At 48.9% G+C, this 27510-nt stretch overlaps 1 protein-coding gene across 13 annotated transcripts in view; it reads right to left on the bottom strand.

Moving 5' to 3' along the window:
- The window catches only part of GRAP (GRB2 related adaptor protein), a 97042-nt gene that overhangs the window by 42570 nt on the left and 26962 nt on the right, over positions 1–27510 (bottom strand). For 4 of the 13 annotated variants that reach the window (XR_008650964.2, XR_008650963.2, XM_055243262.2 and 1 more), the window contains exons 2-4: positions 14855–14996; positions 9927–10049; positions 8289–9053 (exon numbers count right to left, since the gene is read on the bottom strand). The exons of 1 other annotated variant lie outside the window; for it this stretch is intronic. Coding sequence is in view for 6 of the 12 variants with exons in the window: in XM_055243262.2 (XP_055099237.1) it covers positions 8289–8883 (595 nt within the window). In the remaining 6 variants the exon portion in view is untranslated. Of the gene's footprint in view, positions 1–6198; positions 6370–8288; positions 9054–9926; positions 10050–14854; positions 14997–17072; positions 17348–27510 lie in introns of those variants that run through there. 8 more of the 13 variants (XM_055243252.2, XM_055243251.2, XM_063617804.1 and 5 more) reach the window with 6 other exon arrangements.

Raw genomic sequence — 27510 nt, 5'->3', positions numbered from 1 at the left:
GTGCACATGTGTCTGTGTGTGTGCATGCTTCAGCTCTACTCCTAGAGCCGGGCAAGCAGGGCTGAGGCCATGACAACTCTGGTTCACCCCTGAGGTTCCCTTGTTATGAAGACAGATTCCGAAGAGAGTCCTCTGAGGGCCCACTGTGCCTGGGGACTTCCTGGACATACTCATGAAACAGTGCACAAGAAAGCTTTCAAATTCTACCAAGTCTCCATCAGGTTTAAGAATGAGGCCGGGCGCGGTGGCTCACACCTGTAATTCCAGCACTTTGGGAGGCCGAGGCGGGTGGATCACGAGGTCAGGAGATCGAGACCATCCTGGCTAACACGGTGAAACCCCGTCTCTACAAAAAATACAAAAAAAATTAGCCGGGCACGGTGGCGGGCGCCTGCAGTCCCAGCTACTCGGGAGGCTGAGGCAAGAGAATGGCGTGAACCTGGGAGGCGGAGCTTGCAGTGAGCCAAGATAGCGCCACTGCAGTCCCGCCTGGGCGAAAGAGTGAGACTCCGTCTCAAAAAAAAAAAAAAAAAAGGAATGAATGAATGGCTGATAACCGTGGATAGCCTTGCCATTCCACTCCCTGAGAAATCCTGTTTCCCCTTAGATTCTTGCCAGGCCACTAGAGAGTGGAGGCATGGCCCAAAGGCCTGGCAGACAGCAGCAGCAGCTGTTGGGGTGATGCCGCAGGACAATGATCACGGCCACTGCTCCATGAAGTCCCGCGCAGGCTGCTTGACACTCTGGCCTTCCCAGCTGCACAGTATCAAACCAAATTTGGATCCATCTCCAGCCACTGTATACAATCCTGGCTTTTCTTTCTCACCTCTGTTTTCCTTTTGCCCCAGTTTCTTCTGGTATCTGTTTAATCCTGCGGCATTGCATGTGTTTTATAAGTCAACTCAAATCCTTTCCAGTAATCGCTTGGCAAACCCTCGCCAGGTGGGGTGTGAGAGAAGCAGCTTCAGCACAAGGGGCTCTCAGCCCACAGGACCAGTGGCCCAAAGGAATCCCTGCCATTTCTCTGGGAGCAGACCTGAAGCATACTACAGCCAGGGCCAACGGTGTCAGCAAGACAGGAGGGGCCATGAGGAGAGCCATGAAGACCCAGCTGCAGGCAGCAGCCCCCACCTGGTACAAAGCCCACCGCTGCTTACTTTGGTTTCAGGACCCAAGTTGGTTCTGATTCACTTGAGTGAATCAGAAAGCAATGAAGATTTCTATTCTGCCTACCTTCCTTTTTCTTCTTCTTTTTCTTTTCTTTTTTTTTTTTTTTTTTTAGGAACAGGAATGCTGGGCAGTTAAACTCCCACCAAGAAGTGCAAGGTACCAGGCAACTCGGGACTTGCTCAGGGAGCATCAAGACAGCTGTAGCTCTGGCTCCGCAGACTGTAGTTCAGGGAGCTCAGCAAGGGGGCTGAGAACACCAGGCTGGGCATTCCTTCCTTCCCTTACCCACCCTCAACAGAGGCCAGCCAGGGCAGAAGATCTGGCCCCTGGCCTTAGAGTGTCCTCGGTGAGAGGAAAGCAGCCATCTTTCTTTCCAGACCTCCACCTTGACTCAGGAATGCTTTTCTCATCCCCATCTGCCTCCCTTTGATGTAGGTTCCGTCTACCCCAAGAACTTCTGTAATTTCTCCAAAGCCTTTTGACACTGTGGCCAGTTCTGCAGAACAGAACAGGAAACGGTGGAAAGAGCCCGGGGGGCGGGTAACATGTGGGCTGCTCACCCCCACCAGATTGCAGTTCAGACCAGCTGCCATCTCTGTGTGATCTTAGGCAAATCCCTCAACCCCCTGGGCCTGAGGGTCCTCCTTTGGGCTGCGCAGCTTCTGCCCACACACAACTGTCCTGAGCACTGACTACATGCCAGGATCATGTGAGGGCAGCCAACACAGGTAAGCCTTAAGAGGACCCAGCCTTGGGAGGGCAGCTGGTGTGTCTGAAATTACAAGACCACCAAGTAAACATGAGCGCCAGAGGCTAGGCTAGGCATGGTGGCTCACGCCTGTAATCCCAGCACTTTGGGAGGCTGAGCTGGGCAGATCACTTGAGGTCAGGGGTTCAAGACCTGGACAACATGATGAAACCCCATCTCTACTAAAAATACAAAAATTAGCCAGGGATGGTGGCATGTGCCTGTAATCCCAGCTACTCAGGTGGCTGAGGAAGGAGAACAGCTGGAAGCCAGCTAGGCGGAGGTTGCAGTGAGCCCAGATCACACCACTGCACTCTAGCCTGGCCAACAGAGTGAGACTCCATCTCAAAAAAAAACAAAACCATGAGCGCCAGGTGAGGCCGAAGAGCTGACGGCCATAAGCACTGTCCATGATAACTTCCAAAGTGCGTCTGCAGCCCAGAATTCTCTCCCCAACTCCAGGCTTCTCAGAACTTCTTGACACCTCCACTTGCGTGTCTAGGAGACGCTTTGACGTGTCCTGAACTCAACCCCTCCACTAACCTGTTGCACCCACAGCCGCCCTCACCTCATATGATGGCAGCTCTGCCTCCAGCTGCTCTACTCCCAGCCCTCAGAGTCGTCCTCAGCTCGCCTCTCACTCTGCCCAGTCCTCTAGCAAGGCCTGTCAGATCATCTTTAAAACATACCCAGAACCGGCCAGGCGCAGTGGCTCACGCCTGTAATCCTAGCACTTTGGGAGGCCAAGGTGGGCGGATCACGAGGTCAGGAGATCGAGACAATCCTGGCTAACATGGTGAAACCTCGTCTCTACTAAAAATACAAAAAATTAGGAGGGTGTGGTGGGGGGCGCCTGTAGTCCCAGTTACTTGGGAGGCTGAGGCAGGAGAATGGCGTGAACCTGGGAGGCAGAGCTTGCAGTGAGCGGAGATCGTGCCACTGCACTCCAGCCTGGGCAACAGTGTGAGACTCCGTCTCAAAAAAAAAAACATACCCAGAACCTGGCCACTGCCCAGATTTCTGCAGCCCTGTCGGGTCCAGACCCTCACCATCTCCCACCTGGATGGGGACAGTGGCCTCCTGACCTGGCTCCCTGCTCCCACCCAGCCCATACACAGCCCAAGGGATCCTCCTAACCCTCGTCTTCCCCCACCTCACTGTGAGTGAAAGTCAAAGAAATTTCTGACATAAACCCAGAAGGCCCAGCACCAGGCCACTGAGTGCATGGTCTGCAAGGTAAGCACAATGAAAGTGTTTCAAAAGCTCCTAGCAATGACATCGGCACAACATCTAAACATGGACACAAAAGTACCCGTCTGGATCGACTAGGAATTCAACGAATGCCCCCAGCCAGAGAGAGTTGAGAGGCCCTGCCCCACACCTCCTCCAGGCCCACCTCTGCCACGCTCCACCCCCACGCACTGGCCATGCTCCGTCACTCATCGCCACCTCACTGGCTGCCTTTTCTCAAACACCGTGAGCACACTCCCACCTCAGGGCCTTTGCACAGCTGCCCTTCTGCCTGGAAGGCTCTTTCCAACCTCCACAAGGCTCACCGCCACACTCCTTCAATCCTTGATCCATTCATACTGCAAGCCACCCTCCCTTACCTCCCCAAAGACACTCAGCAGGACTGTTTTTGTTTTGCTGTTTTCCAGAGCACTCGTTACATAACATGCTGAATAATTTATATTGTGTTTTTCTTTCCCATTACCATATAAGCTCCACGAGGGCAAGGGGCTCTGTTCTGTGCTCAGTGCCTGGTGCCCCATGGGAACTCAATAAATACAGAGCAGAGGGCAGGTAGAGCAGGCTTCAAAAGGAAAGCCCAGAGCTGTGCCTGCAGGCAGACATCGGCAGGCCTGGGAAGGCCTGGAATGCTTCTGTGGGAATAGGAGGACCCCCAGACTGAGGGCGGGGGGACACAGCTGGTGGAAGCAACAGAGGTCTGCAACGTCAAAGGCTCTGGGATGGCCTTGCAGGGCCTGGCATCTAAAAGGGCTTTCTGAGACTCAGGACCAGGGCATCCTTTATAAAGATGGAGGGTGGGTGAGACTGGGAGATAATGACAGCAGGAAATTGGTCAGAAGGCTGGCACTGAATTGAGGCCATGGAACAAGATGGACAATTCAAGAGACTTCCAAGGTCAGATCTACAGATCTATGTGGGAGGTGAGAGAGAGGGAGGGGCACAGGGAGGATGAGATGACATATGGCACATGAAAGAAAGCTCTCCTCAGACATCCTCACGATTATCGCCAGTCACACAAGAGGCCTTCCCGGCTGTGGCTGCTCTCATGTGAAGAGGGCTTCTGACCAGTCTGCCTCCTCTGCCTCTGTGGGGTCTGTGGTCCCAAATGCACCCCTCACAAACATCTCTCCTGAATCACAGCCTGCATCTCACCTGACAGTTTTCTGAATGGCCGGCATCATTCTGACTTTTCCACTGCTGATTTCCAAGAAGGTGTGCTCCAAACAAATCCACTGGTGTGCACAGATTAAGCACTTACCTTATACTCAACCCTTTGTGAAGCATCAAGAAAGAATAGAGAGGAAACATGGCCAGGGTCTTTGCCCCGGACTCCAACAGCCCCCTACCCTCTGACGGGGAGGGAGTGAGATGTGGAGAGGATGACACACCCAACAGTTAAAGGATGAAATGCAATCCATAGAACATTTGTTTGCTCAAAACTCATCTGGGGCATGAGAAATCTTTGAAGAAAAAAATACTCATTTTTATCTTCAACTCCTATCAGGGCTGAAGGACAACAGAAATCCACAAGGGGTGGATACCTTAAGCAACTTGCCAGGTTGGGGGAACAGGGGCAGGTGGTGGGAGTGATATCCAAGCAGAGAGAACGGAATGGCACAGGCAAAGGTGCAGAGGCAGGGCCAGAGACAGCCGCAGCAGGGGAAGATGGCCAGCCTGCAGGCCTGCCAGGCCGTATTTAACACGCAAACGTCCCAGGAGAGCCAGTTTGCCAGCAGGAGAGCTAGAGGGCCAGGGTAACACAAAATTAGCCACCAAGGCTCAAAACAGACCTTGTCAGTTACCAAATGGGTAGAACATGGGAAAAACAAAAAGGGAACTCCATGGAGAGTTCTGCGGGACCTGCTGAGAACAGCAGCCCCTGACTGTCTGGGGGGGGTGAAATGGGCATGTAACTCCAATGCCTCTGGGTGACCCTTTAACGTATGCTTTTATCGTTTACATTCTTTACAGCGCAGAGCTGGCCTTCCACACGTTTTCTAATGTAAGTTTAGAAGAAGCCAAAATCCCGTATAAACTGTTAGGGGAAAACAGGGACATGAAGGAAAATATCCTAGAGTTAAATATAGTTATCACACAAATACCCAAGTCAAACAAGCTGTAATATTAATGAGGCATGAATGAACAGTAACCGTTTCCAGGGCTGAATAAAGGCTGGTCACCTTATCAGGGAAGTCGCACAAAAGCTCTCTGTCGTGCCCCCTCTTGTAAGAAGAGTAGAAGAGAACAGACACCTTTCTTCTCTGTAGCAGAGACCCCACTTGGGACCAAAGGTAGACTGAGAGCATTTTCTTGTAGGCAACAGTGAAAATCTGTTTTCAGTTTAACCTGCTATAGTTGTAGAGCTCTGATCAGGATACATTATTAATTAGTAGAAAGAGAAGCCCCATTTTTAGTTACCCATTGAATTAGGTATCTTCAAACACTGTGACCTAGAATTGACAGTACAGCCAACTCTCTGTTTTCCATGGTAACGGGGATTTCAGGAAGAACAGCAGTTAATTGGGAAGCAAAAAAAAAAAATCCCATTTTATTCAGGGCAAGGCATACATTACTGCATTAAGGATGATGGCTTCCAATGACTGTCCACTGAGGATCTTATATTTGTCTGGCGTCGTGAGGTTTAAATCACACATTTCCGGTCCAACAAGCCAAGTTGTCTGACCCACCACCATGGGTGGGCCTGATAGGTGGCAGAGCCCCCTCCAGTTTGTCAGGGAATGGGAGCATGGGGAGAGCATGGGCCATCACCCCATGCCTTACGCAAAGAACAGCTCCCCTGCTAAACCTCTGACAGAACTTCTAGCAAGTGACATGTGATCCTGGAAGGGGAGCACCACCAGGCCACAAGCTCCCAGGAGAGAGGAAGAAAGGGCTCCTGGGCCTGCTGGAGGCCAAACCCCCAGGCCCAGAGGAGACAGGGAGAGAGTTGGCTGTACTGGCATGGCAAGCACACCCCCAGCAAGCTGCCCAGCATTTCTAGTAAGGAAAAAAGCAAACCGCCGTCCCACCTCGGGCTGCGCGGTCACAAGTGAGGCAGGGCTGGGACCAGTCGCCATTTGGGCGGGAGGCCAGCCCCAGGTGCGGCAGGAAGGGGTGGCGCTGGCTCAGTGGCTGCAGCTCCTCACTCTGACCCAGCGGGGCCCCTGTGCGGTGCTGGGGGCACAGTGAGGCCTCAGGCGCTGTGGGGCAGGGACACACACACACACACACACAGAGAGACACGCTATTAGAGGGTGCGCAGCAGCCCCTGCAGGAGGTACGGGCCAAGGCCGCTCGGGGTCAACCCCGCAGCCCACTGCGGTGGAAGCTGTGAAAAGCCCACTGACCACATTCTGACCCTGAACATGCAGCTCAAGCGTAAGCTCTGAGGGAACCAAAAACGTCAGAGCTGGAATTGCAGCAGTATCATTTAGCCCAGCAGGACCTATGGCTACAGGCCCTGGACTCGGTATGAGGAGGAGGGGTGGATCAAACCAGGCTCCTGCATCCCCACTGTCCCACCCCTGCATCTGCAAAGTTCCACAAATTGTTCATGGAACGTGAAGCTGTTTCAGCTCCTTGCTTAGTATCCTCTGGCTTCTTGAGAATAATGATCATGAAAAGCACATAAAGAGAATGGCAGCTCCCCTTGGCCTGCATCAAAGCCACAGCCACAGTCACAGGAATGGAGGAAGTCAAGGCAGGTTGGGACCAACTCAATCCAAAGGGAGCCTCTCTGGGGGTTGGTAAGAGGGTCCTTGAGAGAAATAGAACAGTTTCACTTCTTAAAGGGCAATCTTCATTTTTTTGGGTGCAATTTAACCCTGCGTTGAGGCTTCTGGAGATTAAGGTTAAATTGTTTTCACGCGGTTTAACCAAGGTCACAACCTTCGCTTAAGCAAAACAGTTCAAACTAAGAAGAAAAATGACAACTACGTATGGGACAAGAATATGTTAACCTGCTCCAAGCTCGGTAATAATTCAGAATTCCTAGAAGCAGGAAATCTGACTTGAATATGCAAATCTCTCATTTAACACATTTCTCAAAACGCTAGTGGTGGCGGTGCAATGTCAAATCGAAACCTGCAAAAGCAGGAAATGTTAGTAAATGGTCTGGTAACAGAACACTGACTAAGCAAGGGTTGACTGAGGTCTGTCAAACTACAAACAACTTCCTTTAAAAAAAAGTTTTCTGCTATGCTGACATACTGTTACTAGGGATCTGCACTTTTGTTTCAGCAGCCAGAAGATATAACTTCCACAATCCCCACCTCCATCCTCACCCTGTCCCCCAAAGGCCACTAGGGCCACCTGTCTCTCTGAGTGTGGGGTCCACACTGTGGCTGGAATAGCACTGTGAAAATGGAGAAACACCTGTTGGGGGACCACTTCCAATGAACAGCCAGGATGCCAATGTGGCTCACAGAGACCAGCTTCCATCAGGCCCTGAACTCCACTCTGTTCTCTGAAACCTCTTCTGACCATAAGGCAGAGACCCAAATTAATCCAACATGCAAAACCAGAACTAGACCGGCCCCACTCAATGCAGATCCAGCCATGCAACCAAATCACTAGCAACTCTCATTTGCATGTTTGGAAGGGAGGCCTTGTTCACACTAGCAACCTGTATGAGTTCTTTTGCTGAAGTAGAATAATACTGAGCCATTCAAGAGACCTGAAGCTCAGTCAGCAGAAAAACACTTAATATGAGATTAAAGAAACAAGATTATCAAGAAAGAGCATTTGTTTCCTCCTGGCTACCAGAGTCAACTCCCCATTGTATGTGCAGCAGGACAACTCCTTTGCTGCCAGACCCATTCTGACAAGGAAGCAGAAAAGACCTGCCTCTGCCCACCTTCTGCCCAGATGTACAGAATGAGACCCACAGAGCAGCAAAGGGCATTAGAGACCCCTGAACCAGAGCAGCCAAGGGACTAAAAGTCTCTTTATAACCAAAACTCAAACCAGACCAAAGACAATTTTCCTGGGCTGCCAAAAGCTGGGTACTGAGGACAGGTTCGAGCTGTGGCCACCACTCCCTAAGCCCAGGGACACCCACCCCACCTGTCACCCATTGCTGCTGCTCTGGCAAAGGGTGAGAAGCACTTCCATTACTCACAGCCATGGTAGGAGGCTGGGGAGCCCCCGGCCTTGCCATACTGCTGCTCCGAGTGGCTGGTGGAGAGGTTGGGCTGGCTGGAGCCTCGCCCAAAGGTGATCTGGTTGCTGCCCATGCCAGTGGCAACCTGGGCCATGCGCTCTTTGGTTTTGAGAGCCTGGGCCCTCTCAGCCTTCAGCCGTTCCTCGTCTTTGAGGAGGGCCACCAGTTGCTTTGACTTCTCACGCACATTGATGCCCTGGTCCTTCCCATCTCGGTCAATGTACTGGAAGTCCTTCAGGGTCTGGATGGCGAAGATGTTCTCCCGGCACTGCTGGGCCACACGTTCGGAGCCTGTCTTGATGAGGTAGTCCAGCAGGGTCAGTGCCTTGTACACATGCCGCCAGTTCTTGCCATGGTCATTGAGCCGCTTCCACACCATGCTCATGATCTCCGAGAAGGCCACCACGTTGTAGGTCAGGTCGGCAATCTCGGTCATCAGAGAACTGGACGGGCCCCACGGGTCATTGGAGGTGGCTTCCCGGACTTTGATTTCTGCCTCTGAGTAATTGTTCACGATGTTTTTCATCTGCCGTCTGATAGACGAAGTCGTCATTTTTATTTTCTCTGTTATAAGTTTAAAGCCCTTCAAAGAGAGAAACCTTCCTGTCCTTGGTAAGTGCACACCCTATGAAGGTTCAGTTTCCGTCATCAAGCTGGAGTAAGATCCCTGAATGGTCATTTCCTCCTTTGGAGCCTCAGATTCGAAAAGCTGGAAGCCATGACCTAGAGAAAGAGAAAACCCACTCCACTGCGACGTAAGCCCCCTGTGAGGGTGGGAGACTCTGGTCCAGCAGCAGGTACTGGGTAAAACTGGGGAGCTGAGTGGACATACCCAGCCTCCTTAGGACGAACCCAAGATAAAATCAGTATCACCAGTCAACAATCAATAAAACTTACACTCAAGTTTAAGCCTTTAGGAGAAAAGAAGTAAACATCATGACTATTGCTCTATTTTCAAAACACTTCCACTAGAATGGCTAGTTTATGGGTTGTCTTTTCACTGCCTGGCAAAAGCCAGCTGTGGAAGAATTGGAAACGCTGGGGGAAGCTGATCTTGGCACATTTAAAATTACATGTGAGACCAGATATGGTGGCTCGCACCTGTAACCCTAGCACTTTGCGAAGCTGAAATGGGAGGATTACTTGAGGCCAGCCTGGTCAAAATAGCGATACCCCCATCTCTATTTTTTTTTAAGTTTATTTAAATAAAAAAAAATACACATGAGGACAAGAAAGAGACTAATGTCAGGTCTATCTTAACTCAAAAATGCCTGTCAATACCTTCAAAACTGCTTTGGTCCACCGTGCTTCCGAATGTCCAGAAAATTCTCCTTGACAACCACTTTTCACCTGACCTTCCCTGTTCAAGAATTTATAAAGATTCCTAACAGCTCTTCTAGAAAAAGGATAAAGACCTCCACTTGGCTTTCAGAAGCCTCCAGCATCTGGCCCAAGCTAATACAGCCTTAAAACTAATCTGGTTATAGCCCAGCCCCTCATTTCACAAAGAAAGCTGAGACCCCTGGCTATCCATTAACTCACTCCAACCAAACACATCATCTATCCCCTCTCTTCCTCCAGATAACACTCACTTACCAGGCTACAGTGAGGTCCACGTCTCTGACATGAGGCTCCTGTCCACAAGTTTGGTAACCTTCATCTGCCTCATCACCAGTGAGCACCCAGCACTTAGCACTGTGCCCGACACAGAAATGAACACTGTTAAATAAATGAATGTTACAGATTAAAAACAGAGTCCCTGCCCTCGAGAAGGCCACAGTCTGGCAGGGGATGAAGGTTCCTTACCTATAAAATGGGAAAACTGAGGCCCTAGAAGTCTCCAGGGATTGCCCCAGGTAGATTAGGACAGCTAGGGCCCGGATAGGAAGCAAGGGGCTCCACCCACCATTCTGACCACCTGCTTGGCTGTCCCCCAAACCCTCAAACCCTCAGGGGAAGGATTATTTTTCCCACTACACAAGTGAGGAAACTAAGCCTGGAATCACACAGTCAGCTAAGGTCACTCCAGGCCCAGAACCTGCGCCTCCCTTTCTTCCTGTGGTGGTCTTTACTCTCAAGATGTTCCTGCCACAGAAACAACAGGTAGCTCCTACCTTCCTCATCTAAAGCCTCAGATGGGTAATGGGCACATCCAAAAAAACAAGCAAGTAAACAAAAGGTGGCAGATGCGAGGAAAAGCCACAGGAAATACAATGACTACTCATCACAAACAATCACACAAAAAGAAGGGTTTGCTAATGTGAAATATGTATTTGGTCTTCATCCCTCTCACTTGGCAGGGATTCCAAACCTAAAATCCTCAGAATCTCCATAGTGATGTCTTTTTGCATGTGAATGATTGACTGAGGGCTGGCAGTCCCTAGGCAGCTTCAGGATGGGGCTGGTCACTAGAAAGACCAAGGCAGGATCAGTCCTGGCAAGGGGAGAGGGACTGAAGATTAGGTTTATCACCAATGGCCAATCATTTAGTCAATCATGTCTCCATAATGAAACCTCCATAAAAAGACATAAGGACAGGCTCGGGAAGCTTCTGGATGGCTGAACACACAAAGGTTCCTGAAGGGTGGCACCGAGGTATGGCATGGAAGCTCGGCACTCCTTCTCCCACACCTGGCCTATGCATCTCTTCATCTGTATCCTTTGCGATATCCTTTATAATAAATAGGTAAATATAAGTCAATTTCCCTGAGTTATGTGAGCCACTCTACTGAATTAATTGAACCCAAAGAAGGGGTCTCAACTTGAAGCTGGTTGGTCAGAAGTTCCAGAGGCTTTGACTTGCACTGCTGGGAAGGAGGGAGTGGTCTTGTGGGACTGAGCCCTCAACATACGGGATCTGAAGCTACCTCCAGGTAAATATCAGAGCTGAACTGAAGGACACCTAGCTGGTGTCCTGCAAAACTGACTGCTTGCTTGTTATGTGGGGAGAAGGTTACAGAAGTCATCTGTATTGATTGCTGTTCAGTGTTAAGTGAGAAAACAGGAAAAAGCACTTTGTATGATTTTTCCACACACAAAAAGGGGACAGCTCGTAAAATCTCACCCTGCTAATAACCCATACATCTGCTCTGGCCAAGGAGGCCTTCTCTCCACCCTCAAATATGTCAAGGAATCTGACTCTATCTGAAGCCACAGAACAGGGCTTCAGCTAAAAGCAGGCGTATTCTGCAAAGGCTGTGAAAGGACCAGGGATAAAAACTTTTGCACGGTGACCTGCACATTTGATGTAATTAGGTTTTTCATTCATGATGCAACATTCACTGCTGGCAAAGATACGATGAGCCTCACAAAGAAAAAAGAAAAAAGAACACTTTAATTTTTAATGAATATTTCCCAGCTTAAAGGGCAAATATGTGTCAAAATCAGTAGTAATGTTCAGAGGTACTTAATGTTCAGGAGCCTTACAATGTGCCAGGGACCACGAGGCCCTTCAGTTTGTTGTTCCATTTGATGTAGAGCAGGTATGACTCTTCAGCTTCTCAGAGAAGTGGGCAGAGCTAGGATTCACCACTGACAAAGACTTTGGCCAGGCATGGTGGCTCACACCTGTAATCCTAGCACTTTGGGAGGTCCAGGCAGGCAGACAGCCTGAGCTCAGGAGTTCAAGACCAGCCTGGGCAACATGGCAAAACCCCGTCTCTACTAAAAATACAAAAAATTAGCTGGGTGTGGTGGTACACGCCTGTAATCCCAGCTTACTCAGGAGGCTGAGGCATGAGAATTGCTTGAGCCAGAGAGGTGGAGGCTGCAGTGAGCCAAGATTACACCACTGCACTCCAGCCTGGGCGATAGAGTGAGACCTTGTCTCAAAAAAAAAAGAAAAGTAAAGAAAAAAAAGAGGACTTTGGCCACCTCCTTCCCAGTAAAATGGTCTCAAATGGTTGAGAATGTCATAAGAAAAAAAAAGGAACACTTTTCCTGCAGGGCGCGGTGGCTCACGCCTGTAATCCCAGCACTCTGGGAGGCTGAGGCAGGTGGATCACAAGGTCAGGAGATCAAGACCATCCTGTGAACGGTGAAACCCCATCTCTACTAAAAATACAAAACATTAGCCAGGCGTGGTCGCGGGCGCCTGTAGTCCCAGCTACTCAAGAGGCTGAGGCAGGAGAATGGCGTGAACCCAGGAGGCGGAGCTTGCAGTGGGCTGAGATCGCGCCACTGCACTCCAGCCTGGGCGACAGAGCGAGACTCCGTCTCAAAAAAAAAAAAAAAGGAACACTTTCCTAAGTGAGAAACAATGCTCTGGGCTCTGCTGCCCTCCCCTATCTGGTGACCTTGTGGGTGGAAGCAGAAGACCTCCAGCTGGGCCCAGTGTCCTCCCAGGGAGGCTGTGAGGCCCAGCCAGGGCTCCCAATGAGCCTCCTAGACCTTTGGCAGCAAAGAAAAGGCAGTGATTGCTGTGAGCAAGGGCCAAGGTGCCGCTGCCCTCCCAGACACAAGCTGGGAAAGGAACTCCAAACAATTAAGACACAGGGCTGTTGACCAAGGCAGGGGCTTTCTCTAACAGACTAACTTCAAAGGACATCTGTTGATGGTCTCTGAAATACTTAAACTTCAGGAAAAAGGAAAAAGCTAATAAAATAATAAAATACCGGTTACAGTCAAAAAACTAAAATAAGGCCTATGTAATTTTCATGGCTGCCTGCTATTTTCTTGAAGTTTATAGACAGGAGCAGCTTTTGGCACAGGCGGATGGTGAAAAGTGAGAGGTATGGAGCTAAGAAATCCTCACTAGGGGCCGGGCGTGGTGGCTCACGACTGTAATCCCAGCACTTTGGGAAGCCGAGGTGGGCAGATCACTTGAGCTCAGGAGTTCAAGACCAACCTGGGCAACATGGTGAGACCCCGTCTCTAAAAAAAAAAAAAAATAAACAAATAAATAATCCTCACTAGGAGAAAAGTCACTGGAGGCTTTTCGTTTTTTTTTTGTTTTGTTTTGTTTTTTTATTTGAGACATAGTCTCGCTCTGTCGCTCAGGCTGGAGTGCAGAGGTGTGATCTCGGCTCACTGCAAGCTCCGCCTCCTGGGTTCACACCACTCTCCTGCCTCAGCCTCCTGAGTAGCTGGGACTACAGGCACCCACCACCGCACCCAGCTAATTTTTTTTGTATTTTTAGTTGCGACGGGGTTTCACCGTGTTAGCCAGGATGGTCTTGATCTCCTGACCTCGTGATCCGCCCACCTTGGCCTCCCGGAGTGTTGGGATTACAGGCGTGAGCCACCGCGCCCGGCCGAGGCTTTTCATTTTCCAAGCCAACTGGACTACGCACCTCACCTAAGCGAGACTTTGGAGGCTGAAACTAATTATTCCAACCGTGAGACAGCCCATGATGCGTGGGCCATGAGGCAGGACTCCAGCAGTGCCAGTGGGCACAAAGCTCCAGCTATTCCAGCTGAACACCTGGACTTCCATTACTTTGACACAATTGACCTTGTACACCTCAGGTCCTCATTTTTCACTGCTTCCCCTCAACCACAGGACTGGCTGTAAATATTTAAACATCTCCTCTCCCAGCAAACATCTGCCATGAGTCCATCCCAAGGGCAAGCTCCAAGCTCCAAACACATACCACATTCCATGGCACATCCTGTTATTTCTCTCTTTTTTTTTTTTTTTTTTTGGAGACAGAGTCTCGCCCTTTTGCCCAGGCTGGAGTGCAGTGGCACAATCTCGGCTCACTGCAACCTCTGCCTCTCAGGTTCATGTGATCCTGGTGCCTCAGCCACCCAAGTAGCTGGGATTATAGGCGCCTGCCACCACACCCAGCTAAGTTCTGTGTTTTTAGTAGAGATGGGGTTTCAACATTTTGGCCAGGCTGGTCTCGGACTCCTGACCTCAAGCGATCCACCTGCCTCGGCCTCCCAAACTGCTGAGATGACAGGCGTCAGCCACCGTACCCAGGCACATTCTGTTATTTCTAGAATCTGAGTTTTGTTTTGTTCTCCCTCTTTTTCGCGAAGTTTGCATGCTCCACTTTCCAAACTTTCTTTCTCAATTTTCCAATTTTCTTGCTTCCAGCTTGCTGAGACTGAACTAATGCACATGCAAATGCAACTAAAACAGGATCATTTGTTACCTTCTGGGCTCCTCACTCAAGCCTGAGGAAGTGTGTGATCAGCTCACAATCATTTCTCATGAACCTCTACGCCAGATAAGGATGTTAGAGGTGGAGGTGGTAGGGTTGTCAAAACAAGGAAAAACAATATTATAACTCTGTTAAAAGTTTAGACCCAATACAGCAAAAACAAACAAACAAACAACAACAACAAAAAACTTATAAATTACATACTGACAATTGAAAGGATCCTCAGTAACTAGAAACACCTTTAGAAATCCAGTTCTATCATCATATCATCAGTTATTACCTAGAACTCTTTGATGCTAAGTGATAAATGAAGTACATGAACTTGTACAATTCTGTCAAAACTTTAAATATTTTTAAATGAAGACACCAAGGTGTAAAGTGAGATCCATTATTCAAGGCAAAGAAACCTTTCTGTACCTTCCAAGACAGCTGTCACGGGAATAGGGCCAGGTGTAGTGGCTCACGCCTATAATCCCAGCACTTTGGGAGGCCAAGGCAGGAGGATCACTTGAGCTCAGGAGTTCAAAACCAGCCTGGACAACATGGTGGGACTTCGTCTCTACAAAAAATAAAAAACAAAAATTTTTAAATTAGCTGGGCATGGTGGTGCACATCTGCAGTCCCAGCTACTCAGGAGACTGAGATGGGAGAATCCCTTGAGCCCAGGAGATGGAGGCTACAGTGGACCATGATAATGCCACTGCACTCCAGCCTGAGTGACAGAGCAACTTTGTCTCAAAAAAAAAAAAAAAGGCTGAGCAGGCCCACAGAATGGCCACTTTATTTGCAGGACGAGATGACCAGGCAGAGGCTCCTGGCCACCACCCCACCAGCCACACCTTCCCCACTCTAGCCCTAGCCCTAAAAACCTGTTTTGAAATTGTATTAATTAATCATTCATTTTACTAAGAAATCAGGGTGCTGACGCACATTAGGTAACTATTGTTAACCACACAGAGTCAATAAATTCCAACCAACAGCAAAGAAAACTGAATGCTTGAGATGGCCTGGGGAAGTAGCACCATGAGCAATGCAGAAATTGTCAGGCCTTCTGAAATGCCCTGGGAGCTTCAGAGCCTCCGCGTAAAAAGCCATATCTATTCAATATAAAAGGGAATACTCACTTTTCTACAGTTAGTCCCCAGAACTAGGTAAGGTTCTTTAAACCAAATAATATTTCATTCCCATTCTGAAAACTGAATCATTGATTTTGCCTATGTAACAACCATAATCCCCCTCTTCTTGGAAAGAGTACTTCAGTCATCCTTGGGAAACTCGCCAGGAGTAGGCTCAGGACACAGACCAGGCCAATCAAAGCCCCACAGCTCCCCCGCCCAGCAGCTAGATCAGTGATATGTTAAGACTCCAGACTGGACCACCTGTAGACCCCTCTGGACGGTTCCTAAAACTTCTGGGAAACTAGCAGGGTTGCTAAGCTGCTGGAACACACCACAGGGGCAGAGTCAGAGTTTACCTATGATTGAAGCAGCCACAGGAGAAAGCAAGAAGCCAAGGACAGGAGAAGGCACAAGACATAACAACACGTGGTCTGCACCTCTATGTCTACCTGTGCATGAAGCCATTTATCCCCTGAAATTCTCATGCTGTAACCTAAAGCAATGTGTGCTTTTGACCCCTGCAACTGCAAACCCTGTGCACAAAGCACCTGAGAGAACCACAGGTAGAAAGGCAGCAACAGCCAAACAACAAAAGGCCAGAGCATGGGCGCTCCCCTGAACCTCCAACAGGGCCTCGAGTAGGAGTGCGGAGACATCAGTCAGGCTCTCCCCAGCCACAGTTGACCCACAGCTCAAGACTGACCAAGGAAGAACCGCATCCTCCCCAGGAGGGCTCGGCACTCCCTGTGAATGAGGCACCTCCAACCAAAGTCTGGGATCATCTGCTCTTTTTTGAGAGTGACTCATGACGGGAACCATAAAATAACAGCTAGATCCCCATACATGCAGGGGACAAGCTGGGGGAAAATTTTCTGGTAAACTTGAAAACACAGAATTCGAATGAGAGTAGAGACTGGAAAGAGACTAAACAAAACAGCAACAGCAAACAGAACAAAACTGGAAAAAAAATTTCCAAGGCTAGGGTTATGCCCCAGGAGGCAAGAAGTATTCCATAAAAATGTGCTCCGAAGGCTTGAGGAGCTGGGTGGGGAAATTCTTTCCAAATCTAGAGTTCCCCATCGTGGGAGACAGAGGCTTTTCACAGTTCCAAGCAACGCAGGTGGGCCTGTGGTGAAGGCACACACCTCTGTACCCCGTGCCTCTGTGCCACCAAGGTGCGGCTGATCGTGTGCTGAGAGGAGGATGTTCACCTTTCAGGTGGGGTCTACATCAGGTCCCTAAGGAAACTATGGGGAGCAGCCATCATTGAAGGTCACGCTCGGCTGTCAGGGAGCTGCCTTTCCACTCCCCTCCCCAAACCTAACAATCACAGGTCAATCAACATTGTGAAAACCCAGTCCCAATCAATGAATACGGGTGAATTAATTGACCTGAACATCTTCACCTCAGATGGCAGCTCCACCTATGTATGTCTGGCAGCCTCCTATGTTTCTACACATACTTTATTTTTCTAAAAGTAGATGACAGAGAATGCTTGGGAAAGGGGTACACCCCACCTTTCCCACAGTGTTCCACCAGTGAGTGTGGTCCATCAACCAGATACATCAGAACTTCCTGGGAGTCCATTCAAAAATCCAGTCATTCTGGGGGCAGAGCTGAGGGGCTGCCACTCTCTTAAGAAGCCCCCACGGTGATTTCTAGGCATGCTGGAGTCAGTGTCATGGTGTCCACTGCAGGACACTTGAATGTGTGCAATACTCCGCAATCCTCAATTCACTGGCTTTATCTTTCCTGAGGTGCAGTCCACGAGTGAGGAAACATCTCCATCTTCCTACCGGAGAAAAGGGTACAACGATCGTTACAAGGAGGCCCAGTTGGGGTAGCTGAGACCACAGATCACATGACCAAACCACACGGGCTCTCCAGAAGACAACAGGCCAGTTAGGACAATATGGACAGTGCTACATTCTTTTCAACAGTCATCATTTCAGCCAAAAGAGAAAGGACTATTATGATTCTGTTTCAGCCACGCTAGCAATAACTTAAAGCCTAATAACTGTTGCTCATCCCGTAGAGAAATGAAAAGAAAAAAATCCTTTATTTCCCTCGTACCAGAAAAACGTGAGATTCAGCCAAGAAATAAACATCTTCACTAACTGAAAGTGGGCATCTATATTCTGATGACTTCTTGTTGGTTAGAGAAATCAAATTTTCTATCAGCTGGGCAGGGTGCTACACACTTGTATTCCCAGCTACTCAGAAGGCTGAGGCAGGAGGATCACTTGAGCCCAGGAGTTCAAATCTAGCCTGGACAACCTAGCAAGACCCTGTCTATAAAAATGAATAGTTTTTTTTTTAATAAAAAATTTATCAGTCTCCAAAAAGTGGGCTAAAAAACCTTTATACTCATGTACTTAAAGAATTTTGAAGAAAAACAAACATTTCAGACTTGACTTCTAGACAGTAGAGCAGGAAAAGGTAAACTGCCCATGTGCTTACTTGTCTCCCCTGGGACTTTCTTCTAAGGAAGAAAGATCCCCGCAGGTGTCAGTTAACCTACTGCCAGAGGGGAGCCAGGAAGGGCTGACTGCATAGGAAGAACCAACCTCTAAAAAAAGGCTGAGCAGGCCCACAGAATGGCCACTTTATTTGCAGGAGGAGACGACCAGGTAGAGGCTCCTGAAGGAGAGTAGGAGGTCCACCCTCAAGGAGCCACCTAGGCAGCTTCTCCCAGGATCTGACAGCCACTGGAACAGACACAGCAGAGCTCAAATTAGATGTCACTTGGCCTCCTAGAACTTGATATGTACTCAATTTTCTAAAAGCAGAAAGCAAGTACCAAAACATACACAAGGAATTTAATTTCTTGTTATCGACATGCCCCTATCATTTAGTCTCTGGGAGGAGCAGCCTGTGGGTGTAGACTACACGGGCAGGTGGGGAAATCCAGTCTTTTTAAAGACTGTGTGAAGAAAAGATGGGGTCTGGAGACCTGGTTTTGGCTGTTCCTGCCAATCCAGGAAAACAGGGGTATGGCAAGAAGCTGCAGCACCTCCCCCTCAGTGTAGAGGATCAAACACTGTGACTGCACAAAGGGCAGGCAGCAACACTCCATAAAGGCAAAGGAGAATTCTTGAATGCTCCCCCACCTCTCCTATTCCTCAAAGCCGTCTTACAAATGACCAAATTATGAACAGTATTCTTTTAAAAATCATGCCAAAATGCAAATAACGTGATGTGGTAGTGAGAGGAGACGGGAATCCAGGGACCAGGGCCAATGCTGTAACCGCTCTGTAGCACCAAGAAGCCAGTACCCAGGGTCCTCGCTTCTAAAATGATGGGATTAAACCAGATGCTCACCCCAAATCCTTCAGTCCCAAAGGCCCCCATTCTGACCAGTGATTCAATTCCCTGCCATCTCCATGGTGGCATGAGAAACCCAAGCTTCCGATCAGCCCAGCCATAGGTCACCAACTGAGGGAGTAGAATTCCAGCCACAGCCAAGCAGCAGATGTTTTTGTTAGCCTGTGGGGCTTCATGGTGGGCAAAAAAGTAGGGCCTCCCTTCAGCCTTTGGAAATGTGAAAAGCAGCCTTCAGAACCCTCCACTCCTCTGAGGATGGCTGCTGTGACCCTTAGGCAGAGATTCCCCGTTTCTCACACACTGTGGCTATGCTAGAGAAAACACTGGTTGATGGGAGATGATGAAGCCAACCAGAGACTGGGCGCAGTGAACGGGAGCCTTTGATGGCTACTCACCCCCACCCCACAGGACAGGCCGAGCTATGGATTACCATTTGATCAGCATAATTTTCCAGCTTGAGACATCTGAAAAACATGCAGAGCTGCATGGGAAAATCTACATTCCCATGATCTCGTGCTTAATTTAGACCTGGCTGGTGGATGTGGTGGTGCTAACTGCTGGGCTGTCGCCATCTCGCGAGGAGGCTGCGAGAGTGTGGAAGTAAAGGAGGGGCAGTGGATCCCCTCAGGCAGGGCCTGCTGACTTCAGGTTTCGGGCACAGTAGTGACGTAACATATTTTCTCAAAGAGAGCTCCAGATGCTGGCCAAGGAACAGGTATTTTTACACTGTGCATGTACAAGTGCAAGACCACAGCTGTGAGAAAAACAAGTGGTTTGCTCACCTCTGCCTTCCCACCTGTGCCTCCAGGAGGTCACATCTAACTCTTCCCACAGTAGCTTCGGAGGAACAAGGCAGATTTCTGAACAAGGCAGATTTCTGAGGGAGTTACTTGCAGGGACTGGTGGTAGTGATGGTTGATGTCTGCTGAGCCTCATCTAAGCAGCACTGCGGGATGGGCGGTGAGCCAGGGTCTTAGAGACCACAGGAGCAGGCTCACCTTAGCTGAAGCTCAAGGGATGAGCTCCTTCATCCCAAAGGTGGGCTCTGGGGCAGAGCAATCCCTGAGGGTTAACTCTTTATGTGCCACCCACATGCTGCACTCTCGTTTCCGATCATTTTCCCTATGACCGGAACTGGCTCCTGCCTTGCATTCTACCCACCTGCCATTTCCCCCACCCAGCGTCCTCTATCTGTCACTAGACTGGCTCCTTGTCACTCAGATCACATGGCCTCCTCAGAACCCATCAGGCACTCTCTATCAACGTCACCAGCTGTCATCTGGAACAGAGCCCCTCCTCTATCTGACATTTCTTATGTGCCTGTTTATCTGTTTCTCTCCTGCCCCCGCACCACCCCCCTGAGACCAAGGCCCAGCCTGTCTCTTTGCCACTGTCTAGAACAGTGCCTGGCACACACTGAGCCCTCAACAAACACCTTCCATGTGACACAGAAGCAAAAAATAAGAACACTGTTAAAGATACCCATTATCTCTCTATTCAGAGACTGCCAGAGTTCACACCTTGAGGCTGTTCTCCCAGTTCCTGAGTCCCCTTCGGTCTCCATCTCTTGAGTTAAAGGGCAAGTGCTGTATTGTCGGCCTAACAATAAACTGCCTGGGAACAGGAACAGCCCTACCTGGTGCTTAACACACGCTCCACACGAACCAGCACCTGCCAAAGCCCAGGCACCACGGGGCCTGAGAATCCACTTGATGCCCCTTACAGCTGGACTCAGGAGTGACACCAGCAGCCTGGGCAGCAGCCTAGGGCTGAAATATGTAGTTCTCACTCCGGCCACAGGGATTATGTCCTGCCTTTCCAGCTGCACGGTCCAAGGCAAGCTGAGCTTTCCTGAGCCTCTATTTCCACACCTCTCAAATGGAGGTAACAGGTGCTGCTCCGCTTGGCTGTGAGGGTTGGTAAGAGTAGGACTGGCAAATAACAGGTGTCCAAATACCTGCCTCCTCTCCTGTGTCCTGCCAAGGTGCAATGTCTACAGTGACATTTCTCAGCAGGTTCCTGAGGACAGCTCGGCAGGTGATGAAAGCCTACAGAGGCATTCCTATGAGAACACACCAGGTGGGAATCACCTACCAGAGGGGTGGGTGGCATTGTCCACAAGCATCTCTCTCTAGACTATACACACAACCTGTTCAAAACCATCACCAGTCTTGCCTGCCCTTCTCCTCTGCAGCTGACATTTCCAAGCAAAGTCTCACATGTGCTCTTCGATACTAGTAAGAGAACAGAATTAAAAGAGCAGTAAGAAACAGAAGGGGCCCTCGAAGCAGAGGCTAGTGAATACTAACTGAGCAGGTCACATGTGTCCACTGATTGAATCTTCATAACAATCCTATGGAGGAGTTATTCTTCTTATTCATATCTTACAGAGGAGGAAAGTGAGGCAAAGACAGGCTAAGTAACTGACTCAAGGCTGAGGTGCCAGCAAGAGGTGGGACTAGGATTTGCTCTCGGACTCTGACTTCTGATCCCATCCTCTTAATCCCTATTCCTATTCTCATTCTTTGTAGCTTTAGCCAAATTCAGTGTTCAAATTCGTTAAGAACAAGGAACTTTCCTTTGCTGAATCTGCAGGCCTAGAAAGGTCCCTCTTGTCTAGATGTTTGAGGCCAAAAGATGGCATGGAAACAACTGCTTTCCGACCTCATGTTTTGTGGGCCATAATGGATCCTTTCCCCAGCCTCTCACCAAGTCAAGCAAGCAGGGGCAAAGATGCTACAGCAGAAGGGCCTTGGAAGTCAACCACGTGCAGATGCCAGGACCCAGAGCCGTTCAGTGCTAAGCCAGGACAGAACCTGACATTCCCAGCTCCCTTCAGTGCAGCCAGCAAAAGGGAAGAGGCTTTAACGCTATTCAAAGAAACTTTTACCTTGAAATGTGGAAGGTTCTACACATTGGCAATACAATGGAGTCAGTCAGGGTGGAGGTCCAAAATAACAACACAGAGACTCTAAAACTATTCTTCAAAACGTGTTCTTCAGAACTCACATCCTTAAGAAATGATGCCTCTTTGGCTATTAACAGTGTCTTCTACTAAATCAGTCACACCGACTTTAACACCCTGAGAAACCTGCACTGTTCCTTTGAAATAGCTGTTGTCATCTGAAATACCACTCAGAAAAAAAAGTCTCTTCATGTTGAAAGGTAAACTTCCTTTTTTGGTGCAGAGTAAAAATATTACTTCCCTCTTTCCTTCTCTGCTGGAGACATTCCCAGTGTTTTATTTACTGTGCAACACTGACTGGATACATTAGGAGGAAATGTTCCTTCCCAACTCTTAAATGTCAGAGTCTAGCCCACAAAAGGCATGAGCCAGCCCTAATGTTTTCTTGCTGCTCCTCTGTTTTCTTAAATGTTTTATGATGTAACATTAGGTACATATAAAAGAATATGTGCAAACCACATGTGAGGACAAACAAAATAAGTCCCCATGACTCCACAGCGCCCTCAAGGCCTGGAACGTGACCACCATGTCCAGCCACCTGGCTCCCCCTCACTTCCCTCTCCCCACCTCCTCGACCCCCAAGGCAAACAGCCCTGGTATTGGGTTTTCGGTCCCTCACTTTTTAAAAAAGAACATAATTGTATCACACACTAGTAAAACTGAACAGTATGCCGTCTTCCCCAGCCCGCCTGTGGCATTCTATACCCCTTCTCAGGTTCTCTCTGTTGTTATGCACAGCTAGCTGCCACTCACCCACTGTCACAGCTGTGTACCATGTGATCATGCTGATATTTAACAATGTGCCTACCCGTGTTCCTGTCCATGGACATCTGGGTTATTTCCAGATTTTTGCTCCTGTGAAAAGTGCTTCTACAGCCATGCACGTCTCCTGGGACACATGGGCCAGCTTTTTCTAGAGTCTGTTCCTAGAACAGCTCATGCATAGGATATACAAACTCTGCAATATATTTTAAAAATATTTTTGCCTGATTTATAACATCGTTTTGTCATTACAAAGATGTATTAAGGCCAGGTGTGGTGGCTCACGCCTATAATCCCAACACTTCTGGGAGTAGGAGACTGAGATGGAGGATCGCTTGAGCCCGGGAGTTTGAGGCTGCAGTGAGCCATGATCATGCCACTATACTTCAGCCTAGACAACAGAGCAACACCCTGCCTCAAACAAAAAGATGTATTCATAGTTTAGTTGACACAGGTTTGACAAGTATTTTTCACACACTCACTGTGTGTCCAGATCCCCATGCCAGCAGCTACAGGGGATCTGAACAAGCACAGATGTGCCACCCTGTCCGGACTGGGGGAGCAACAAAACGACTCCAACTGGGTGCTCTAGGCAGCTCTTGAGAAGACGAGGACAAGACTGGGGGCCATCAAGGGCACTACAATGAAGAATGAGAGGGATGAGTGCCTGAGTATGGAAGAGGAGGCCTCTGCAGGCAGAGTGAGAACCCTCAGGGAGAGACGCCTGCCACTAAGGTAGCTGGGAAAGCAGAGGCTGTGGCAGGCTGAGGCTGCACCAACAGGGCCTCACTAGGCACACAAGAAATCTGCGCTTGCCAACTTGAGTTGTTCACCTTCAAGATTTTTGCCATCTCCTCTCAGGAGTAACAATGACTAACACTTACAGAGCACCCACTATGTGCAAGCACTGTTCGGGGAATTAGCCCATTCAAATCCTCACTATAAAAGCTGCTTGGCCGGGCGCGGTGACTCATGCCTGTAATCCCAGCACTTTGGGAGGCCGAGGTGGGTGGATCACGAGGTCAGGAGTTCGAGACCAGCCTAGCCAACATGGTGAAATCCCATCTCTATTAAAAATACAAAAATTAGCCAGGTGTGGTAGTGCGCACCTGTAATCCCAGCTACTCAGGAGGCTAAGGCAGGAGAATCGCTTGAACCCGGGAGGCAGAGGTTGCAGTGAGCTGAGATTGTGCCATTGCACTCCAGCCTGGGCAACAGAGTGGAACTCTTGTCTTTAAAAAAAAAAAAAAAAAAAAAAAAAAAAGCTGCCTACTGCTTGCCTCGTATTTTTCTTCATATCAACTTACGTTTAAATTCAAATACTCACTTGAAGTAACATATATAAAATCAGGTATTACTGCTATGGCATATGGGGGGATCTTTTGTTTCTATTGAGATATAATTCACATAGCATTAAATTCACTATTTTAAAGTATACAATTCAGTGGGGGTTATTATTATTATATTTTAAGTTTAGGGTACATGTGCACGATGTGCAGGTTTGTTACATATGTATCCACGTGCCATGTTGGTGTGCCGCACCCATTAACTCGTCATTTACCATTAGGTATATCTCCTAATGCTGTCCCTCACCCCTCCCCCCACACCCCACAACAGTCCCTCAGCGGGGCTTTTTTTTAGTATATTCACAATGTTGTGCAATCATCACTATTTCACTATTATTCCAAAACATTTTCAACACTCCAAAATTAAGCCCAACATCCATTAGTGGTCACCACCCATGTCCTCACTCCCAGCCCCTGGCAATGACAAATCTACTCTCTATGGATTTCCCTACTCTGGACATTTCATACAAATGAAATAATATAATATGTGAACTTTTAGGCCAGGCGCAGTGGCTCACGCCTGTCATCCCAGCACTTTGGGAGGCCGAGGCTGACGGATCACAAGGTCAGGAGATCGAGACCATCCTGGCTAACACGGTGAAACCCCGTCTCTACTAAAAATACAAAAAATTAGCCAGGCGTGGTGGCTATCTCGATCTCCTGACCTTGTGATCCGTCTGCCTCAGCCTCCCAAAGTGTTGGGATTACAGGCCTGAGCCACCACGCCCGGCAGGTTCAGTGTTTTCAAGGTTCATCCATGTTGCATTATGTACCACTATTCCATTACTTTTTACGGCTAAATAATGTTCCATTGTATAGATGGACCACATTTTGTTTACCCATTCATCAGTTGATGGACATTCGGGTTGTTTCTAATTTTTTTGGCTATCATGCCATGAAGAATAATCATATTCATAATGCTGAGATGGCCGGGCGTGGTGGCTCACGCTTGTAATCCTAGCACTTTGGGAGGCCGAGGCGGGCGGATCACGAGGTCAGGAGGTCGAAACCATCCTGGCTAACACGGTGAAACCCCATCTCTACAGAAATACAAAAAATCAGCCGGGCGCGGTAGCGGGCGCCTGTGGTCCCAGCTACTCCGGAGGCTGAGGGCAGGAGAATGGCACGAACCCGGGAGGCAGAGCTTGCAGTGAGCCGAGATCGCGCCACTGCACTCCAGCCTGGGCGACAGAGTGAGACTCCGTCTCAAAATAAATAAATAAATAAAATTAAAAAAAAAAAAATGCTGAGATGGACATCTATGCAGTGTTTGTGTGGACAAGTTTTCAGTTCTCCTAGGTATATACTGAGGAGTGAAGCTGCTGGGTCATATGGTAACTACACGTTTAACTTTTTCAGGAACTGCCAAAATACTATGGCATTTCTAAGACAAAGATTAAAACTAAGAACATTCAACTGTATGCCACTTAAAATTATTTTGGGAAATACCGGGGAAGGTAAAGCTACTAAGGTTGATTTTTTATTTTTGCTTGGAGCAGGGAACTCACGTCTTCAGGATGGTATTTCCGAATCTTGATCAAGCAGCAGTGGGAGAAAGGATTAGGGCAGAGGCGGGAGGAGGAAGACAGAAAGATGACTGAGAAGCCACACAACACAATGAGCAGAGTCCAGAGCCTGAATCCAGCTGCAGGGGAATGGGAAAGGCAGGCGATGGACATAAACACAGAGTGGAAACATGAACCCTGACAATCAAATTTCAGTGTGGGTGGGGCAGAAGGGGTGGAATAGCCAGGAGGACGGAGGCATCCCTAACAGAAAGGGAAGGTGGAGAGGTTGCAGACGAAGGCAGGAGGTAGCATACTTAGTTTTATTTCAAACAAACATGGCTGGAGGTGCTGGCAGGACAGGCCTGGAGAATGAAAACGCCCTAGTGGAGCTGATGCCTAGGACCAGGGCACAGGAGGGGCACTGTGGCCAACATGTTCATCTCAGAGGAGCATGTGAGAGGACTAAGGGAGAGACAGAGAGCAGAGGAAGACGGGGACAAGAATGCAATTAAGGAGGAGGCGAGTAGCCATCAGCCAAGTCCAAGAAAGGGCCAAGAGCAGGGCAGGGACACAAGAGAACCATCCAGTGCCAGGGAAGCAGAGAATGAAGAGATCATGCTTTTCTGCCCCATGCAGAGCAGTGCATGCTTGGGAAGTGTCTTCACCTTCTAATGACCACCAACAAATAGTTCAGACACCTTTGTGTGAGACCACGTGTAACTTCCTAGACATTCTTTTTTTTTTTTTCTTTTTTTTTTTTCTGAGAAAGGGTCTCACTGTCACCCAAGATGGAGTACAGTAGCACAATCACAGCTGATTACAGCCTGGACCTCCCAGGCACAAGTGATTCTCTTACCTCAGTCTCCTAAGTACAGGTGTGCACCACCAAGCCCAGCTTATTATTTTTTGTAGAGATGGGGGTCTCCCTATGTTGGCCAGGCTGGTCTCGAACTCCTGGGCTCAAGCAATCCTCCTGTCTCGGCCTCCCAAAGTGCTGAGATTGTAAGTGTGAACCACCATGCCTGGCCACCAGACCTCCTTGGTCACTGGTACACACCTCTGTACCATGCCACCTTCCCCTCCAGTTTCAGGACAAAACCGAACCCATCATCCCCAACTCCACACCTGCCCCCTTCTCCTTCCCTCCAGGGATGCTCTGCCCAGGATCCACCACCTGCTGCCCAGCTGACTGAGCCAGAGGCCTTGGAGCTCGCCTGGGCTTCCGGCTTTCCCTCCACCCTTCCTTCCTTCCTCCCATGACCTCTGGACTGCAGGCTCTCAAGGGACAGAGACCCCAACTGTCTCCTTGCTGCTGCATGCTGGGCCTGGCACGGTGCCTGGCACACATCTGCTGCAAGAATGAATGACTCTACAGGGCACCGAGTCCAGCCCCACCTGCTCAACACACTCCCCCTTTCTCTCTCCCTTCCTCCAAGCTCTCTGATCCTCTCTACACCCTTACCAAACCACAAATGCCCTCACTGAACATAAAACATGGCCTATGAATATTGGTAAGTGTTAAAATAACTACCTGGCAGAATGAAAAGATCACTGCTCTACCCAGCACCTTTTAGCCACCTCACTGAATCTCATTTAGTTTTCTCATTTGTAAAATGGAAATGGCAGCCTGCGAGAATCAGCAAGATAAGGAACATGAGAGAGCTGTAGGAAATAAGGCGGCACTTTCTGCTTCACTACAGGTTTCCCCACATGCCTCATATGCTTTTGACAGGCCCTCTTCAGGTCCCACTGGTCCTTTGACCACGCCTCTCAAAGAAAAACAAAAATGGGAGCAAGCTGACATCCCAACAGGAGGGGAATTTTTGAGTTTACTTCGCACTAAATTTAACAGCATAAACAAACTAGAGTTCGCATGCCACATAATTTTTATAATTCCTAAAAGATTAGGAGTATGCTACCAAATGTCAAAACACAAAAACCAAAAGGAAATCAAAGTTGTTATTTTCCTTTTGGTTTTATCTCCATTGGCCAAATGCTTTTTGTTCAAACAATGTTTACACTGCCATTGTCCTGCTTTGTTTAGAAAAAT

This window comes from Symphalangus syndactylus, chromosome 14 (assembly GCF_028878055.3).
Source record: "Symphalangus syndactylus isolate Jambi chromosome 14, NHGRI_mSymSyn1-v2.1_pri, whole genome shotgun sequence".
Lineage (NCBI taxonomy): Eukaryota > Metazoa > Chordata > Mammalia > Primates > Hylobatidae > Symphalangus > Symphalangus syndactylus.
The sequence above is the reverse complement of the archived record's forward strand: the minus strand, read 5'-3'. Positions and strand labels throughout refer to the sequence as shown.